The sequence below is a fragment of the Mytilus trossulus genome, chromosome 4 (genome assembly GCF_036588685.1).
Source record: "Mytilus trossulus isolate FHL-02 chromosome 4, PNRI_Mtr1.1.1.hap1, whole genome shotgun sequence".
Lineage (NCBI taxonomy): Eukaryota > Metazoa > Mollusca > Bivalvia > Mytilida > Mytilidae > Mytilus > Mytilus trossulus.
Window position 1 is genome coordinate 42,409,081 of NC_086376.1, and position 21,701 is coordinate 42,430,781.

Genomic DNA, 21,701 nt, shown 5'->3' on the forward strand with positions numbered 1-21,701 from the left:
TGCCGCACAGTGTGAAGTCTTTTCTTATCAGTATCATCATTGAAACATGATTCTTCTGTTCTAAACCTTTCATTCCTGGTCCAGTAATGAAAAGGAGGCTCAGGGTCCAAACGTTTGCAAAATTCTCTCACTATTTTGGCCCATTGGTTTTGGAATTCTAATAATGTAAAAGTGTCACTGATCTGTCTTCTTGTCAACATTATCATGATTATATTGTCTCATTATTAGCTTTGTTTTTATGAAACCAACTTTACAAATAAGGTAAAGATTAACACTGCTAAGAAAATAACATCATGCTTGAGCTATCACACTTACTGTTTGACATCGATATATGTGAAGTCATAGTTCTCCTGGTACCACGGCATAAGGTCTGCTACAATGTAGTTTAACATTTGGTAATTTGCCTTGCAATGTCTCAGTTGTCCCATTCCTCTTAAGCTTCCATCTGAAGCTTCATGCCAAGCAGCCACAGTTGAAACATATTCAGCCTCACAGTCAAATCCATTGCGCTGCATACTGGCTGCTACATGGTAAGACAACAGCTTTTCTGCATCCTCTACCGACTGGGGTCTCTGTCCAGTAAGTGCGGCATGAGAAAGTCCTGCTCTTGGATCTAACAATACCTTGTCGAATGCCTCTGGGTCCAGTTCTTGATATCAGCATTCCCTTGTGGATGTAGCTATGCGTTTCAAAATATGATTATGGTCACCTCTCTCATGATACTGTTGGCACGTTGTCTTATCAATTTCTGGCACATACAGGTGTTGAGAGAAATCTCTCCCCTCTGATCTCAAAGTGGTGATAGTATGTCTATAAACATATGTTGATACTAAACTTCTTAATCTATCAATGGAGGATTCTGGTGTATCTTTGCGGAATGGATATGGTGTGTACCCCTCTGGTACTAGTTTACCACGCAAATAAACAATGCTGTCTTCAAAAGTAAGACCATCATTTAACATGTCAACAATGTCCACTAAAAATATGTGATGGTATATTATTATTTGGTAACTCTGCAAATGGGATGCCATTATCATCATCTATAAAAAAAAGTACAGAAGAAATATAAATGTTTGGCACAAATCAAAATATTTCATAAAGCATGTAAAAGAAACCAAAATAATATGAATCATCACACAATACATAAATAACAAAAATGTGTTGCAATGTAAATGATAATTATGGTTTCTTAGTTAAAAATAATTTCAAATCTTAACTAAACAATAATTGAGGTCCAAAATATGTTAGACAATGTACATAAGTAAATGTATAATAAATATGTGTAACTATGCGGTATGGGTTTTGCTCAGTGTTAAAGGCTGTATGAATACTTTCTGTGTCATTTAGTCTCTAGTTAAGAGCCGTCTTATTGGCAATCATACCACATCTTCTTATTTATTTTTATTATTCTATAAATATAACACATACCACCAGCATAGGTAAGCATGGATTCCAATGTTGCTTTTGACATTTTTCTGACAACTTCTTTGGAGTCATGAACTAGTTGCCAAGTGTGAAGAGGGCCAGTGTCTCCCTGTGTCCTAAGATAATTGAATTCTCCACCAGTTACTAGACCTGAAAAAGATGTCAGGTTAAATTAAATAGTCCTTGTAAATTGTATTTTCAATACATATATCATATATAAACATAGAAACTTGGCTAATATATAATAGGGAATACAAGAAAGTACATTGTAGTTCTAAAATTTCAGAAGGCGTCTATTGCCACTAAATGCAAAAGTATAGCTGTGTGTAAAGATGTCTTTAGGGCTCAAAGTAATAAGAACAGTTTAGTTTCTGCATATCTTCATATAAAATGTTTGGTCATATGATTTTTTGTCTATCTAAATAATATTTTTTCAGTATCTTTAATATCAAAAACAAAATTCTACATTTAAAATTATTTTAACTTACCAACAACATGAATTCCAGCCTGTGTTAAAGCATCTTTGATTGGTGCTGTTATGTATCTGACATATTGGTCTCTCAGAGATCTGTAAGGTAGGTACTGTATTTGTAGCGCATAGGGCTTGACGTTCCTCTGTTCATCAGAAATGGCAATAACGAGTATGTGGGTTGCTGCTGTCCTCTTTTTCTTGAATAGGTTCTTCAAATATATCTGATATTCCTGACTTGTTGACTTAATAGCTGATCTCGAGACTGAATCACTTTTAAACGTGGACATGAATGCCAAGCACTGCTGCAACAGAGTGTTACATTCTACAACTTCCCAGTTCAGGCCTTTCAGCATTTCTGAATTTGCATTTTTTTTATTCATTTTCTTTCTAAAGTCGTCTGTTGCCTTCTTAAATGCATCTTGAAGAAACTTCACATCCAGCTCTAAATTTACCAAGCCTGTTTCTAAACAAGTTTTGAGGTCTTCTTCAGTGGTGGAATGTACAGAGTTTATCCAGGCGAGTCTAGATTGGTATTCCGTACGTAAAACCTCCAGCTGCCCATCATTTAGGTCAACATCCCCATTCCAAATATCTTTTACTGAATGTTGTAAGGTCTCTTTAACATCGGTTCCATCTAGCTTAAGCCAAAACCGCCCATTTAGATTACTTTCAGTAATAGATTTTACTGCCGGAGTCTAAAAGAGAAAAACAAGAACATTATATATTGAATTTCGAATGTTACCAAATACTTCTGTATCATACTTTTGACAAAGGCATTTTTAATTGGTCAGTTTATAAATTTTGAATTGTTCATAAAACTGAATAACCACAGATAAACAAAATGTAAATGTATGTAACATTCATAAAATGTAAGTCAAGACAAAGCAGCTGAGCTTTGTTGGTCTGTTTCTTTATTAACATTTTTTTTTCAACATTGGTATAACTGAATCATGTAATTAGTGTCTAAACAAAACTACTGTTGACGACAGTACGTTGACTTCTAGATTATGTATTGCGTTGTTTGGTTGATGCCTCATTGACATAGCTTCAACTTTTCTCTTTCTCTCTCTATATAAATATATATATATAATTGTTGTTATCTCTTTCACATTGCTCCACTTTTTGGTGAAAAAAGTGTTATGTACCTTGTGAATTACAAATATACCTGTATTTTCGGAGCTTTAGCTCATTTTTTCATTATTTTAATGCTAGAAATAAAGAAATAAGAATGTTATTTTACACAGAAATGTTGTGAGCACCATGGAAATATTTATAACATGAACTTAATGTTATTTTTATTGTTAAGTTATTTGTACTGCTATAAAGCATAAAGAATTTTACCTTCTTAAATATTGTATTTAGTTTTAATTCTGAGGTGGAAGTTCTTCTCTGAATTGTTCTCTTGCTCACAGCTGCGATATTGACACGTGCCTATGTAAAATAAAAGACCATAATTTAGTTATCCTTATTTGTTTGATGTGGCTCAAATCAATATAAAATAAAAATATTCATGATATTCGTTTCTAAAATATTAATACATAGTTTTTATACATATATATATATATACAAGCTTACCAGAGTCAACATTTTTTTTAATAACTCGTTCTCAAACTTGTATGACTCACAAAAATATGACATGAATTTGGATATTGCATGTAGTTTTAGTGAAAGAAATGAAATAATGTATACCTTCAGTGGATCACCAACATCTGAAGAAGATAGGCCACTCCACATTGGTCCTCTAATCAAACGACCTAGTCTGTCTTTAATTCTGCATCTCAGGTTTCCAACCATTGATAATAATCATCAGTTATTGATATCTGAAATATTGTAAATAAATGTATTGTATGTAACGTCAACACACAGTTTAAGATACAATTTGAAACCAGATGCTCCGCAGGGCGTAGCTTTATACGACCGCAGAGGTTGAACCCTGAATGGTTGGGGCAAGTATGGACACAACATTCAAGCTGGATTCAGCTCTAAATTTGGATTGTGATTAAATAGTTGACACAGCATAGGTTTCTGACACAGAATGAATGTGTTCTAATGAACTTAAAATTTTGGTTTTCTCTTACAGCAATTCACTATGCTGTTGAATATTAATCCTCTCAAAAAAATGTTTGAAGAAATTTTCTTTTTATTTATGAAATTTCAAATGAGAAAATTGAACCCAATTTTTTTAATCACATCCCCCTTTCCCTTATTCCAAAACTAATCTCAATTGAAATTTCTAATGGAGTTTGCAACAATAACTACTCATTTAAATACATCATAAAATATTAAGATGTAAAAAACCTGCTTGTTATCACTGAATGGTAAAGATTATTTTAATTTATCAGTTGGTAGTAAAAAGTGAATATACATTGTATATTGTATATAACAAAGATTTAAGTTGATTCTGGACAAAGAAAGATAACTCCAATTAAAAAAAAATCTTGCAATTGCACAATATTGTGGAATTAGATATATCTTGCTTACTATTCTCGACAAAGAAAGATAACTCTAATTAAAAAAAAAATTGCTATTTCACAATATTGTGTAATTAGATATTTCTTGCCATTGCGCAATACTGTGCAATTGAAAAGACTTGCTATTGCACAATACTTAATATAATAATTTTAGATCCTGATTTGGACCAACTTGAAAACTGGGCCCTTAATCAAAAATCTAAGTACATGTTTGGATTCAGCATATCAAAGAACCCCAAGATTTCAATTTTTGTTAAAATCAAACTAAGTTTAATTTTGGACCCTTTGGACTTTAATGTAGACCAATTTGAAAACAAGACCAAAAATGAAGAATCTACATACACAGTTAGATCTGGCATATCAAAGAACCCCATTTATTCAATTTTTGATGAAATTAAACAAAGTTTAATTTTGGACCCCGATTTGGACCAACTTGAAAACTGGGCCAATAATCAAGATTGTAAGTACATTTTTAGATTCAGCATATCAAAGAACCCAATCGATTCATTTTTTGTCAAAATCAAAGTAAGTTTAATTTTGGACCCTTTGGACCTAAATGTAGACCAATTTGAAAACGGGACCAAAAGTTAAGAATCTACATCCACAGTTAGATTCGGCATACCAAAGAACCCCAATTATTCAATTTTGATGAAATCAAACAAAGTTTAATTTTGGACCCTTTGGGCCCCTTATTCCTAAACTGTTGGGACCAAAACTCCAAAAAATCAATATCAACCTTCCTTTTATGGTCATAAACCTTGTGTTTAAATTTCATAGATTTCTATTAACTTATACTAACGTTATGGTGCGAAAACCAAGAAAAATGCTTTTTTGGGTCCCTTTTTGGCCCCTTATTCCTAAACTGTTGGGACCTAAACTCCCAAAATCAATACCAACCTTCCTTTTGTGGTCATAAACATTGTGTTTAAATTTCATTGATTTCTATTTACTTAAACTAAAGTTATTGTGTGAAAACCAAGAATAATGCTAATTTGGGCCCTTTTTTGGCCCATTATTCCTTAAATGTTGAAACCAAAACTCCCAAAATCAATCCCAACCTTTCTTTTGTTGTCATAAACCTTGTGTCAAAATTTCATAGATTTCTATTAACTTAAACTACAGTTATAGTGCGAAAACCAAGAAAATGCTAATTTGGGCCCTTTTTGGCCCCTAATTCCTAAAATTTTGAAACCAAAACTCCCAAAATCAATACCAACCTTTTTTTTTGTGGTCATAAACCTTGTGTTAAAATTTCATAGATTTCTATTCACTTTTACTTAAGTTATAGTGCGAAAACTAAAAGTATTCGGACGCCAACGACGACGCAGACGACGACGCCAACGTGATAGCAATATACGACGAATTTTTTTTCAAATTTTGCAGTCGTATAAAAATCAATTTACCTGGTGTACATATTGGCTTCTTAAATGATACATGTACTTGTGACATTCTAAATAGATATTCTCATATACCTACTCCATGTTTATCAATTTAAAGGATTAATAAACCATTCATAATTATTAATCAATTGCAATATATACATTTAAGAAAATATAAAATATAAAATGTTGTTACAACCAACTAATAAATTTTAGCTTCTGACAGCTGAACTTCTGGAATATTAACATCTTCTATTTAAACAATTCATGTACGAAAATTTAATTAAGATAAATACCTTCTTTGTATTTGAATTACTGAAAAACTGCAACTGATACTGAATCAAACCAAAGGGCATCCTGTCAACTGGCATAAGTGGACTATCAGATTCTGGTCTTGTGGTGCCGAGACATTTGGCAAAATCTAGTAGCACATTTGGTTTCTCTTTCTTCTGCAGTATATCCATTGATTTCAGTGATAGGCTTGGAAATTTCTCTGGTGGTTGTTTAATACCATTTTCAGCACATACAGTTTTAAAAAGTGTGTCTAGAAGACATAGTTTGTCTGAACTTGATACTTTAACAAAGTTTTTTAATACCATCTCATTTCTCTGGCATGCTGTAATGGTATCACTATTATCAAAAATGTGGTAGATGTTTAATAAGTTGTCCTCTTGTAGTAATGAATTAGGCAAAGTGTTCTTATTCATCTCAGAATTCTGCTGAAAGAACTGTTTAATAAGTTCTGTTGATTGTTGAACATCTAATCTTTGGAGAGATTTGAATAATACTTTTTCAATGACGTCACTTGCAGGTGATAAACTGGTAATGTTCTCGGGTTCCAGGAATCCAGAGTCATAACTGACCTCCCTGATGTCCTCATAATCACAACTGTAAGCATCTTCAGCTTCTGAAATTGTTGAATATGTTGTTCTGAGTTTATTAACTATCCTGGATCTGCATGATGTAGCTGTAAAATTAGGGAAAAACATCTATAGTTAAATGTCAAAAGTAAATAAATATAATGTTAGGTCAGTTGTTTTTAATTTATTTTGTTTTTAAGGGGGTGTGTGTGTATTAAACACATCTTCAAGTAACCTTTGCTGTAACATGGGATCCATTTAATTATCTGGGGTTAATGCTACTCTTCAACAGGATGAAATTCTCAACATATACGTAGTATTTGATATAATGCATGTACATATGTATCACTTTTGAAATATTTACACAACTACATGTATCATACATGTCTAACATACTACTCATGCTACTGGTCAGGTACACAAATTCATGAACAACATGGTAGTTTGTTTTCAAACCACACAAAGCAAGGCCAAATAAACACAATTATAGTCTCTCTCTCAGTCTCTGTCACACCCAGGTGACCTTGATCGTGAAAAAAGGCATGATGTATACAATGTAGAGGTATTTTAAAATAATTTAAATTATACTTTGACTTACCACTGCGAGTGGAACCATCTATCATCTGAATATATTCTGCTGCTTTAATCCAATACACATGGTCTGATCTCATGGATGGCCATTCACTGTTACTAGTTTGCAGATCTGTATGGAGAGTCACAAATTCAATAAGACTACGATCTTGATCATCGGTCCATGGTCCTTCTCTGCTTTTCTTCTTTGGGGGACTCTTTACAGGGGTACTTTTAACAGGTGACCAGCCAAGTTTCCTATTCCTTTTCTGAGTATTTGAACAGATGCTCAATGGTGTCTAAAATTTCAAAGTTTTGGTAAATTTAGTCAGACTTTAACTACACATTCATTTCAGAACAAATAGTGTTTTTATATTCATCGTGTACAGATTCACAGAAAAATGCACATTCATAATACATAAAGTCAGAGGAGTCTTCACACTTCAGTTTGGCCAACTTTCGAGCTTGTACAAAATTATTTGGGCCTGTAATGTTTTGTCTCCACAAATATATTTCCATAAAATTCATTCAGTATGAATTTCATGCGCAAAAACATTGTAAAATTATTTATTAACTAAGTGAAAATACATGTACGTAACAGGATGTATCATCATTTTAACACAAAACTTTTTTTTACAGCAATTAAATTCCATTTTTTAGCTACATGTACGTTGTATAAATCCTACATGTATTTTAATTAGCCTTCAATAATCATTTAAGATTAAATTAAGAAGAACTATATCGAACTGAGCATTGCCTAAAGCATTATACATACCAAAGGTGTTGAAAATACTGGTAAATAATTCTCCTTGACACTGTCAACAGGACTTTGAAATAAGTTTTTCTTTGGAATTTTTTTTGAATATCTTTGGATATTTGCCACTGGATGTTGAACAACCAACAATCAATCAATATTTTCTTATTTCATCACCTCTATATTTTTTTATCTACTGGTATTTTTTTGGCCTCACTAACAGTCTTACTGTTTTGTACATTACTCTAATATCTGTAAAACACTATTATTTCCTTATAGCATGTATAGGTGACAAATTTTTAGCCCAATACATGTACATGGCAATTGAAATAAGAAAAATAAACAAACAAACAATGTAACTGCTTGTTGGGTATTTAGAGAAATCTAAGATTCGGTTACAAAAAAAGATCTTAGGAAATTATTTTAGCACTTTATTTACTATTTTTTTGTTAGAAAATGTCAATTCATTTTTCCTAGACAGGTGGAAAGGGGGGGGGGGACAAATTGTTGTTTTCTTTGAAAATATGAGGGAAGGAAATAAAACATTTCGTTTCAAAAACAAACTTGTATGGTATCAACATTATTGCATTATTTATAAGCCTGATTAAAAATTCATACTATTCCAATCAACATGTACATGTATGTTACATAATCTAAGCTATTGCAAAGAGACACTAAAAACACACACAAGTGTCAATATTTACACACACATTGATAAGTTGTCATAAATCACACATGTGGACGCTGGTATTAATTTACAACTTGTTTAAGAAGTCAAATCAAGCTGTGATTCATTTCTGCTCTAGATAAGAATTTTCAGTAGCAATTAAATAATGTTAGACAATTTTTTTTTTGTGACCTGAACTGGGAGGGGGTGGGGTGTGCCCTCTGGCAAATACGCCTATGAATAGTCAGGAAATACATGCAATAGAAACGCAAAATACTGTAGTACCATTGTGCATGATGTGCACCTGATCTCTATTTACAATTTGAAAGCCATGTATGAAAGTTTAACAATACATTGTACATGAATACTTAAAAAAAAATAATCACCAGTTAGACTTGGAATTCTAGTTTTAAGTCGTCTCAATGAGAATCATACAACATATGTATGATCTCCATATTTCTATATGCTCTCTGACATACAGGTAAATGTACAAGACATGTATGTATAGTTTTAAACATATGCATATATACATGTACATGTATACTTCATATCATTTTGATAACATACATCATGCACATGAACATGTAAAACCTTTATTTACAGGTTTCCTTTTTAAAGGAGACCCATGGAAAGACGGTGTATTGAGTGATACTTTTAAATCAGTTTATGTATCAATTTTAATATAACTCCCCTTAATCTGCATCTGTACATGTATCTAAACCATGTAAAATTATTTTTAAAGCTATATGCACATTTTTTTGTTGTCTTATGACACATGACCTTTAGATTTTTCTTTATTTTAAGGGTAAGTGTGATTAGGGTTGTTCAACTAAATCGTTATTTTAATTTTCTTCACTTTGAAATTTTCATGCATCATCAGCAAAAACATGAAAAATAAGGAATTTTCCGTGGTCAACTGTGTAGTCAAATGTGGAGACTTAAGGAGACCTTTTGAAATTTAAAATTCTTTATGAATGTTCTTCATCATGTTAAAATTTTAACTTTAAATCTCCTAAGGTTTTCTTGTGCGACTATAAACATCAGGTCCAGAGGCTGAGAGAGAAAAACGTAATGGCTTCCGATAGTACCCTATTTAAACTCTTCATTTTCTTACAAAAATCGTTGTTTAACACTAATTCAATAATATACCCTTAAAATATTTATATAACTGGAGGGCATAAACAAACATAACTCACCTTTCACTATCATTGATCACCGTTATCACCAGGGTTGGCAAAGTATTACCCGCCCGGGAAAACCCACAGGTGGGAAAACCCGGGTTTTCCCGGGCTGGGCAATACTACCTGAAATGGGTATTACTGGGCAATACTGGGCAAAATGATTTTTTAAGCTTATTTCAATACAAAAGAGTACAGACTTGTGGTAGTTTCCTAGTGTTATAGCCAAATATATACATTTTATACAGATAACAATTGAGAGTTCTTGCTAGAAGATTAAAAATCAATTGTATTCTCTTCTCCACTAATTCTATGTAGGCAGAATACAAGATTCACACATTTTAGGATACCTTATTTAAAAATTTCCTAGCATTTTTTCAATAATTCATACATTGCAAAAAAATGCATTTTATTGCAGTGTTGTAATTTCAAAAAGAAATACAATCATATTGCAAAATAAACACCCTACAGGGTCATGTCATTAACACTTATAGAAATGAAAAGGCTGATTATTGTTATATAAACATATCTGTGTTCACATCTTAATAATAACTTACTAATTAGTGATGAACATAGATATTATTTAAAAGGATATTTCCTTCTATGCAATTGTTAATTCTTAATAATAGTTATATATATTTGAAATAAATGAATTCTTTGGCTGTACATGATTAGAGACCTCTCTAATCTCTTAATCACATAATGGTAAACAAGACGATTTCCGGTCACGTGATATAAATTTTTATGCACACGACACCTTGCGTGTCGTCCCTCCTCTGCATTTTTACATTTGTTAGTAAGAGCATCAAAAGAGGAATAACTCAAAGTCCTAAGATTCAAATTTATCTTAATCTCTTACTAAATAATTCATCCTTATAAAAATCATTTCAAAATATACATTTTTTCCAATAAATTCAACTTAAGCAAACTAAGGCATACTGAGTTTCACTGATGTTTATTTCTAAACAATCTTAATACCTGATCTTCACTGCTAAGTAGAAGTTTGGTACTCTGATCCTTTCCAGTTACATCTTTACCAAATTCTATATAACCTACAACATAAAAAAGTTACTGATATTAAATATTGCTTAAGACATAAACAACTGAAGCAAGCTACTAGTTTTATTTTTTATTTTAGTTTCTTGTGTACAATTTGGAGTTTAGTATGGCATTCATTATCACTGAACTACTATATATATTTGTTTAGTGGCCAGCTGAAGGACGCCTCTGGGTGCGGAAATTTCTTGCGGCATTGAAGACCTATTGTTGACCTTCTGCCGTTGTCTGTTCTATAGTTGGGTTGTTGTCTCTTTGATACATTCCCCATTTCCATTCTCAATTTTACTAATATAGCATAAATACAAGAATCTCCATCACAGCATATTGCAGATCATACAAAATTATTCACTTTCTAGACCTCTAATGCTTAAGTGCTTGACACATTGTATAATACTAGTCTGTTGTCAAAGAATTTAGGTTGAGATCTAAATGTCTAAAAGGTACTAGGTTAGTCATGGATGCTTATGACTGAGAATTGGGGACTATTGATACATTAACTATGAGTGTGTACTATTGTATCTTCATATTTTAATGTGTGCCTTACATACTTTTCTTTGAAGTTGTCCATTTGTAACAAACTTTATTTATAATTTGAGAAAATAAAGATTTAAATTGAATTGTAAAATTTGCAGACATCATGGGATACTTACCACAAGATATACCAAATGTATCATCTAGTAGACCTTCATATGTCAGCTGGGAGCACAACGGTGTTACAAAATTTACATCTATAAGAAAAAGTATAATGCATATTACAATCATATCATACTAAAAGTAAAGGGAATGACTATTTCATCAAATTATTAATTCATTCTGAAGAAAATAAAAACTAGAGGCTCTATAGAGCCTGTGTCGCTCACCTTGGTCTACAATGTATGTGCATATTAAACAAAGGACAATCATTGATTCATGACAAAATTGTATTTTGGTGTTGGTGATGTGTTTGTAGATCTTACTTTCTTGAACAATCTTGCTGCTTTCAATAATCTCTATCTATAATGAAATTGGTCTAGAAGTGACAGTGGAAAATATTTTGTAAAAAAATTCAAAAAATTACAAAAAATTTACAAAAGAAGTAGATCCAGTAAGAGCCCTTTTTGTCCTCAAAATATAGCAGTTTTACAAAATTGATAAAATGTAAACTTTTAGTTATTTATTGAACAGTAGAGTGCTTATGCTACATATATGTGGGCTATTTTTTACTATACCATGAACATGTATCAGGTACTGGCACCTTAAAGTCATGCTAAATTACTGAATTTTTCAAAATTCTAGCATTTTAGTTAAATTTTAGAAGGTTTTCGTGTAAAACGAAAGTGGCCGCATTCGTGTTCATCCTTAATATTGAAATAAAAGTTGTATTCTATGATAATACATAACATATATAAAGGTTGAGGATGAACATAGATGTGGCCACTTTCATTTTTGACGAAAACCATCCGAAAAGTGACATTTTTCGGCATATTTGGTTGATTTTTCATATTCAAGCTTGAATTGGATCGTTTTTAATGACTAAATCAGATCAAATCTTTCACATAAACTAATTGATTCAAATGAAATAGACAATTGAGTGTTTAAAAAGTGGTCAAAATCTTTTGTCAGATGAACCTGAAATTTGAGGCCAAAATTGGCCGTTACCTACTCCTTTATGAAAATTGTAAAAAATTGACTATAAGATATATCCCAATGATGATTGTGGTCAAGTTTTGTTAAATTTGGCCAAGTAGTTTTAGAGGAGAAGATTTTTGTAAAAGTTAACAGACAACGACATACGACGACAACGGACGATGACAAACGCCAAGTGATGAGAAAAGATCACTTGGCCTATTGGCCAGGTGAGCTAAAAAAATCAATAAAAGAACTTGACAATCTGAAACGTTGTGTTTAAATCTAACAATTTTTCCATGGCTTTCAAAAACATAATTTTCAACAAAGGACAAAATAAATTTTCAATTTTAGAAAAATATCTGACTTTTGGTTATAAATCCATTAGACCATTGAAATATTTCTATCTGATTTATAAAACAGGAATATGATAAAACTGAATAGTTCATTTATATTAGGACTAAGCTTAAAATGTTATCTTTGATAGACATTGGTAGCTCTGCTTTGTCATATCAGTGATAAACATTAGGTACTTAAGGCAGAGCTCACAAAATCATAATATAAAAAAGATTATGTGGTATGATTGCCAATGAGACAACTATCCACAAAAGACCAAAATGACACAAACATTAACAACTGTAGGTCACCATATGGCCTTCAACAATGAGCAAAGCCCATACCGCATAGTCAGCTATAAACCTGCCTTTGCAAAATTTTAACAAGCCATTCAGGAACAGTACTAAACTTGTCAACGGTAAAGCTATGAAAAATCAAGAGAGAACATTTTCCCACCAATTTCAATGACTTATATCTCGAAAACACCTATATTTTATTTTTGCTCTTTTGGTTCCTCTATTAGTCCTTATCAATAAATACTAGTGGTATGAAAAGCTTGTTATTTTGAAACTGAGTAGCAAACTTCCTTAACATTGGAGAATGGAATTATATAACAGATACATTATTCTTTCACAAAAACACATATCTTGAGATCAAAGCTTAAATGAGTGATAAATACCATTATACCTCCATCTATAAGAATGAGATTTCCTATATCACACTTGCTGTAGTCTGGTCCAGATAATTTCTCTCCAAGTATATTTTTCATCAGATCATTCACCATCTATTGTAAAATATAATATAATATCATTCTTAATATATGATTTGCATATCAATAAATACTTGAATTTGATTGTTCAAAAAGAATTATTTTCCTGTTTTGTAAATGGGAAGTGGTTGAGTAATGAATCTTAAAACGTACCAAAAGGTATAATGGCGCTGGGCTTCTAAAATGTTTACAAATTTTTAATGAAAAAAATATCTCATAAACAGGCTTTGAAAATTTTGACAAAATGCATGTTTCAAAAATGTTGTATGTGAACTTGATCATTTTTGTAAATAGCAGTGAAATAAAAACTTTGACATTTCTGGATTATCCGAGAAATTAAATTATTTTCACAGAAATAAAGAAATGTGCTAATTATTTTATTCCCAAAGCCATAATACAACGATTTTCAAGTTTTCATACAACATTTTGGAAGCAAACTTTACAAACAACTGACATTGGCAATTTTGTTATATGTCTTATTTCAAATGTTTTGATTGGTCTAACTACATGCTATATTGTAATACTAAAGATTTCCTTCCGCCTGGACCATTGGTGTCAAAAAGTATTTTTAGCCAAAAAAAGAGTCATATACCACATTTTGGAAGCCCTGAAACCAAGTTTCAAAAATCCTTGCATTGATGTTCCTGAGAAAAATGTGACAATTATAGTTATGGAACGGACAGACTGGATGGACTGTTGGAGGGACAGACAGAGTTAAAACAGTTTACCCCCACTTTTTTAAATCGAAGTATAGTTATAGAGATGCACAACTGTACATATATGCTGTTAACAAACAGCAAATACACATTATATGTGCCATTGTGCCTCCAAGAATAGGTTACGGGGTAAAGGTTTTTTATTTTCATGTCTAACCTTTCATAAGGGAGACAGATTTATATAAGTTTTTCATGTTTGTGAATCCTTATATTTATATTGTATAATTAAGAAATAATTCATGGGGGCTTGAATATATCGTGATTTGACCACGGGTTGGCCCTTTATGACAAAAATTTTACCCTGAGCGATAGCAAGGGGTAAAATATCGGTAAAAGGGACAACCCGTGGTAAAATCTAGATATATTCAAGCCCCCCATGAATTATTTTGATTTTAATAGGACAAATACGGCAATTTTTTTGGATCGAAGCACTCTATGTGGAGGCAAATATTTGCCATTCCCATAAATTAACACACTTTTAGATTTGCTTAAACAACGGAGCAAACAGAATAAGTGACATGCTTAAACTATTTACAATAAAGTATTTAGATGAATTTTAATGATAACTTACTTGTATGTCTTCTATGTATAAAAAAATGGGCTTCTACCATATTAGAGCATCATTTTTTTACGTTTCCTTGTTGTGATGATTTTCAGTATCAGAAGCGTGTATCCCATAAAATGCTTAAATTATAACGTTATCATTCTATGACATCGGGTACTTCATTCATAAAAAACACATATGACGTGTGAGTACGATCGGAACAGCCAATGCAATGTATTCATATTTTACCACGGGTGTGTACTCAAAGCGTTTGAAGGACGTCATGTTAGAATTATATTTTGTGCACTTTTTGAAAATAAAATATTATTTAAACTAACCTTTGATCCCTTACCAATACCATAAACATTAGGAATAATTCCACATAGAGCCTGGATGTTGATAAGTGATTTGGCTATTGTTTGTATCCAGGTATGGTCATTTTCCTGTAAAAACACAAAAAATTATCAATTAAAAAAAAAATATATCAATTATCTCCCCTTTTACTATGAGCATTGGTTAGAAAATAAGAGTTAGCATGAAATTTTTCACTTTTTCTACTTATATTATACCTATAAATTAAAGAAGCTAAATGCTCATATGCACTGTGACATATATTACTGGAAGATAAACAGTCATGTAAAACTTTTCTCAAGTAAATATTGTGTATTTATAATATGTGTAACCAACTGATTTTAAGCCATTTTTAAGATCGTATCAAATGAAAAGTTTAGTTTGCAGAATTTTAAATCTATCAAAAAACAAACAAATTTTCAAGTAAAACATGATCTTCACCAGCATAATAAAATATTATGAAGCATGAAACATATATTCAAATTTCAAGACTTAAGAGTATCTATTTGTTTACCAGTCAAACTGTAAGCAAAACCTTATACTAAAAAAAGTAAAAATATCTTTAACTTTTAAATTTAAAGAAAGCTGGTTAGCTAGTTTAGAAAGCAATTCTGGGAAATTAACCATTATAAAATCTGGCAATAGATTAAGAACTTACAGAAAATTAAAAAAAAAAATTTATGTTTGAACCATACTTAACAATAAATTAAACCCTTGCGAAATTAATATGACGTCACTTAATCAGAAAAAGTGTGAATAAGGGGAGGGACGACAGACATTAGTTGAGGGCTTCATTCTCCCTTCTTGTGTCAACTGGCATGAGAATGGAGAAAGATGCACTAACTATGTTTGTAAGTTAGAAAAGAAGGCCTTCTTAAATAAAACCATGACTGAACTCCTTGATGACCAAGGTAATCAAATTTCTGACCAATCTAAAATATTGTTTGAACAGGAGCAGTTTTATAGGACACTTTATACAGCTAAGTCATTCAGTAGTGATGACAATCAATTTTTTAATCATGACATAAAACTCAGTGCAAAACAAAAACTTCTTTGTGAGGGAAACTTATCTTTTAGGGAATGTGGGGAAGCTTTAAAACAGATGCAAAATGGCAAGTCGCCTGGATCTGATGGATTTACAGTGGATTTTTTCAAATTTTTTTGGAAAGATATTTAGCCATTTGTCTTTAGATCTCTGCAATTTGGATATGAGTTCCGCCATTTTTCAGATTTTCAATACCAAAGTATTATATAATTACTTGTATTCCTAAGGAAGGGAAAGATAGGAGGTACATGGGTAACTGGCGACCCATCAGTTTGATGAACACAGATATGAAAATTGCATCTGCAGTTCTTGCTGGTAGAGCTAAAAAGGTACTGTTCGCCATTATTAGTGACACACAAAAGGGCTTTATGAAAGGGAGATTCATAGGAGAGAACACTAGACTTCTATATGATTTAATGCACTATTTAGAAAAAAATTATATAGAAGGATAATCATTGCTATTACTAGTAGATTTTGAAAAAGCCTTTGATTCTATAGAATGGGATTTTTTAAAGCAGGCTTTGATTAGTTTTAATTTTGGTCCTTCTTTTTGTAAATGTTTTGATGTGCTTTATGCAGATGCTAAGAGCTGTGTCATTAATAATGGTAATATGTCCCAATTTTTCAACCTTGAGAGAGGCTGTCGCCAGGGGGACCTGTTGTCTCCCTATTTGTTTATTATTGGGGTGGAATTACTTGCCATACAGCTAAAAGGGAATCCAAAAATAAAAGGGCTGAATATAAATGGGAATCTGCCACTCATTAGTCAGTATGCAGATGATACGTTTCTTACACTGGATGGAAGTGAAGATTCATTAAAAGAGACCCTTTCTTGTTTTGAAAAATTTCACAAAGTCTCAGGATTAAAGATAAATACAACTAAAACAAAAGTTGTTTGGATTGGAAGCAAGAGATATTCTGACTTGGTTTTGTGTCCTGAAAAAAATCTAAGCTGGTCCTGTTCAAACTTGAAGGTTTTAGGATTAAATTTCTCTTTAGATCTAGAGTGTATGCCCAGTTTGAATTTCAGAGCAAAAATCATTGATATTTCAAAATTGTTGAAAAGTTGGCAGCATAGGAAGCTAACACTACTTGGCAAGATTACTGTTATTAAGACGTCTTTACCCAATATAGGTCAATCCATGTTGAATGAAATCAACAGATTATTCTTTAATTTTATATGGGATGAAAAAACAGAAAAAATCAAACGTGATACACTGATTGCAGATAAAAAGGAGGGAGGTTTGAAAATGATTCATTTACAATCTTTCAAATTTTATCTTAAAGTCGGTTGGGTGAAACGATATTTTGCAAATTTGAATGGGAACTGGCAAAATATTCTTAAGTTGATATTGAAAAAATTTGGAGGTGCAAGATCTTTTTCTTTACAAAACTTCAAACTTTTGGAGATGTTAAAACTGATGTCAAGGAGTGTCTCTCGCTTGATATCTTGAATTTTGCGAAAACAGAAGATTTCCCATTATATAACAGATGGGGAGTTGCTGGTGTGCAAAACCTCTGTCACATTTTTGACAATCAAAGGAGAGATTTTTTCACATTTGATCAGATTAAACAAAAAGTACAGACAAATAATTATATGCACTATTACAGTTTGATATCAAATATCCCTATGGAGGTATAACAGTGTATTAGGGAAAACACTGACACTGACTTAGAAAATTTTACTCCACAGGATAATTTTTTGGAGAAAATTACTAGGAGTAAAAATATCAAATTTATATATTATAATCTTATTGTAAAATGTGCACATCCTCCAGATGTAAAATTTTCAAAATGGGAGGATGAGCTGCATTCTAACATTGAAGACTGGAAGAAATACTTTTGTATACTTCAGAAAGGTTGTAGAGATACATATTTGTATAATTTCCAATATAAGTTTTTACATAAGACTATTCCTACAAATACATTTTTATATAAGATTAAAATCAAAGATACAAAGTTATGTTCTTTTTGTAGATGTGAAGATGAAACTATTGGACATTTATATTATGATTGTCAAGTGACATCAAATTTTTTATATTTGTTTTGTGCTTGTCTGACAAATTTCTATGTTAACATTGAATTTAACAAAAAAAACTTTTTTCTTGGTTTTGTAGAAGAAAGCTTATTTTTAATTTTCTTGTAATTTTTGCCAAAAAATACATTTATAAATGCAAGCTAGACGAAAAGCTTCCAAATGCAATTGAATTAAGAAATAGACTGAAAAACTTTTATAACTTAGAGTTATATACAGCAAGAAAATACAACAAAGTTTTTGAACTTGAAAAACTTTGGGCCCCTATGCTTATTATTTATCCTGAATGGTAATCTTAAACAACAAAATTTATATCAATATATATCTTTGGGGTCTCGGGCGTATGACATTTGCGCCGATTTTGAAAATTTTCATTCTTTCATTTGCGCCGATTTCATTTTTTCATTTGCGCCGATTTTATATTTTTTCTTAATTGGATTTACAGGTAAGTTCATACTTTTACATTGGCTGATCACAGAGTATAAAGACAAATCAAGTGACATTGCAATTGGTAAATGGCTAATCCAATATTTCGGGTTACCATTCATTTCCCTAAATGAAATCGATGACTGCTTCACGTTTGACAGTGTCTGACGCTCCTTCTGATGACAAATGTCATATATTCTTAGACAACGTACAATAAAACATTCCATAACTGTCAACCAATTCGTGATGGCGTCCATAAAATTAACGAAGGGATGATTTCAACATAACCATTTGGAACTCTTGGTTTAATAGCTTCCTTGTGAGAAAATGCGAACTCCAGAAATGCCCCCACCAGTACGTATGCCAGACAAAGAAAAGATAACCTTCGTTATCGACAATTACGCCAAATATAGAAGAGACGAAATCATAAGCAAGGAATATATTGTTGTGTTGCCTATACATACTCGGCAAGAACAGATTTATGATTTGAATGTATTCCGTTTTTATGGATTTGAATGCTGTACATATATTTTTAATTCGTCATTTTAGTTTAAACAAAGTGCTTTTATCTTAGGTTTTTACTTCTTGATTTAAAGCAGGAGACAACAGTTATATACATGTTATGATTGACAATTCATAACATATGTACAACTGGCTAACGGAAGAGGTCTTTAATGATAAATGAAAATAACATTACTGGGATGGAGAGTTGTCTCATTGGCACACTTACCACATCTTCTTATATCATTTCACCTGTAATTTACCTGTTATTTACCTGTAAAAAAATCGGCGCAAATGAAAAAAAAAATCGGCGCAAATGAAAGAAAAAATCGGCGCAAATGAAATGCAGATCGGCGCAAATGCAAAACGCCGATATCTTTTTCACCTATTTATGGAACAGAGCAAACAACATGTAATGTATGCATAGCACATGTCAACTTTTTTTTCTTCTATTATATAATGTAGATATTTCTATATGAAGAGATTGTGAAAAAAGAGAGAAAGAGTCTCAGAAAGAGAGAGAGAGAGTGAGAGAGTGAAAGAGAGAGAGGGGAAAAAAAGAGATTTTCAAAAAAAAAATTTCGATTGTTTTAATCTTGATAAAACAATAGTCCTATGTTGTTATATATTTGAAACCCTGTACAACCTTAGTCAGGTGGTGCTGTAAGGGTGATGTTAAATTCTGACTATTGAAAAAATAAATAAAAAATAAAAAAAAATTCTTAACAATAAATTCACAAAATAGACAGACAAATAATTACAAGATTTAGAACTAGCTGTCATGATCTTGAAATTGAAAGAGGGAGGTATATTGGAATTAAAACTGAAGACAGAAAGTTTAAGCTATGTAAGAATGCAGTTGAAGATGAAATACATTTTCTTTTAAAATATCCTGTTCTGAAAGATACAAGATCTCAACATCTGTCTAATCTAAATTCTAAAAATTTTCAAGATTATCTGATGAAATGAAATTTATTTGGAATCTTTCATCTGAAGATTTGTTTGTTACTTCAAACTTATCTTATTTATAAAAATCCCTTTTTGAAAAACATGAGAAAATCATAGAAAATATCATTGTTGTTTGAAAAAATATATATATAGATATATATATGTAATAAATCCGACCAGGAGTTGTCTCCCATAGACCTAGAACTATAAAGAATTATGTAATTTCTCCAGGTCATAGTGACACCCATAATAATTTTGGTTTTTCAATAGCTTGGTTTATATCAGGTTACTTAGTGTGAATGTGTATTCATGTTGTTGTTTTTTTAGTTTAAATGTACTTTAATCATTCTAATTATTCTAATCATTTTCTGTGCTTTATTTTGTAATTCATTTGATTGTAAAGCTTAAATTTTGGGTGCAATAATTGAATAATAAAACTATCTTATCTTATCTTTTTCATGAAAAATTAAATAATTAAAATAGTGATAAATTAAATACAAACCAGATAAAATGACCTAAAGAACTGAGGTAACTCTAATGAGAGTATATCTCTGTCTAGTGGTATGATACCACTAGACAGAGATATACTCTCATTAGAGTTACCTCAGTTCTTTAGGTCATTTTACATGAGTTACAGATGGATCTGATACCGTATCAGATCCATCTGTAACTCATGTATGGTTATATATCCCATAACACCCTCATGTTCAAGTATCATCTCACATACATGTAACTGAAATATAAACACATCATAGATAATTCATTGTATCAATGTGTTATGTATCGTTATATATCCCATAACACCCTCATGTTCAAGGATCATCTTACATACATGTAACTGAAATATAAACATATCATAGATAATTTATAGTCTTATCTTTTACAATACATGTAAATGTCAACTACTTTCCAAATTGATAAAATTTGTGATTTTTTTCAATATTGCACTAAGAACAGAAAAAATGAGTGAAAAAGTGTTGATTTGTTTATTGATGGAGGTGATAAATTTATTCTTGGATTGCTATTTCATCAATTTAAAATACATGACAGATTGAGCTGGTTCTTCATACAGTTGATAAAAATCCATATGTTCACCTACTGCAAATATTTATAGGTTTCATTACGAGTGATATCAACTTGACTTCAATATAATACTAAACTAGCCTTCATCAAGTTTATTATTACCATTTCAATTAAATTACTGGTAAATTACTGGTATGAGAGTTTATATCAAGCAATATCCAATTTTCACAAGTTCTTGAACCTATTATTCTTATGGTCAACACTCTCAATGTGTAAAATTAAAAAAATTGTGAAATACTGATCTTGTAATTGGCACATTTACTTTTCTACATTGGTTAGAGGTATAGGGGGAGGGTTGAGATCTCACAAACATGTTTAACCCCGCCGCATTTTTGCGCCTGTCCAAAGTCAGGAGCCTCTGGCCTTTGTTAGTCTTGTATTATTTTAATTTTAGTTTCTTGTGTACAATTTGAAAAATAGTATGGCGTTCATTATCACTGGAATAGTATATATTTGTTATGGGGCCAGCTGAAGAACGCCTCTGGGTGCGGGAATTTCTCGCTACAT

General features: G+C 31.5%; 3 protein-coding genes across 3 annotated transcripts; all 3 read right to left on the minus strand.

Moving 5' to 3' along the window:
- Positions 1–311: 311 nt before the first annotated feature.
- Positions 312–2,940, minus strand: LOC134714335 (uncharacterized). Its single transcript, XM_063575573.1, has 4 exons — positions 2,875–2,940; positions 1,914–2,592; positions 1,429–1,575; positions 312–649 (listed from the first exon to the last, which is right to left on the minus strand). Exons 1-4 carry the CDS (start codon positions 2,938–2,940, stop codon positions 312–314), a joined length of 1,230 nt encoding a protein of 409 aa, XP_063431643.1.
- A 3,049-nt stretch (positions 2,941–5,989) lies between these two features.
- Positions 5,990–8,172, minus strand: LOC134714336 (uncharacterized). Its single transcript, XM_063575574.1, has 3 exons — positions 8,161–8,172; positions 7,206–7,476; positions 5,990–6,714 (listed from the first exon to the last, which is right to left on the minus strand). The coding sequence occupies exons 1-3, from the start codon at positions 8,170–8,172 to the stop codon at positions 5,990–5,992; spliced, it is 1,008 nt and encodes a 335-aa protein (XP_063431644.1).
- A 5,226-nt stretch (positions 8,173–13,398) lies between these two features.
- LOC134714338 (vacuolar protein sorting-associated protein 33B-like) lies at positions 13,399–21,198 on the minus strand. The gene is made up of 4 exons (XM_063575576.1): positions 21,155–21,198; positions 20,614–20,683; positions 15,144–15,248; positions 13,399–13,560 (listed from the first exon to the last, which is right to left on the minus strand). The coding sequence occupies exons 1-4, from the start codon at positions 21,196–21,198 to the stop codon at positions 13,399–13,401; spliced, it is 381 nt and encodes a 126-aa protein (XP_063431646.1).
- Positions 21,199–21,701: the final 503 nt, after the last annotated feature.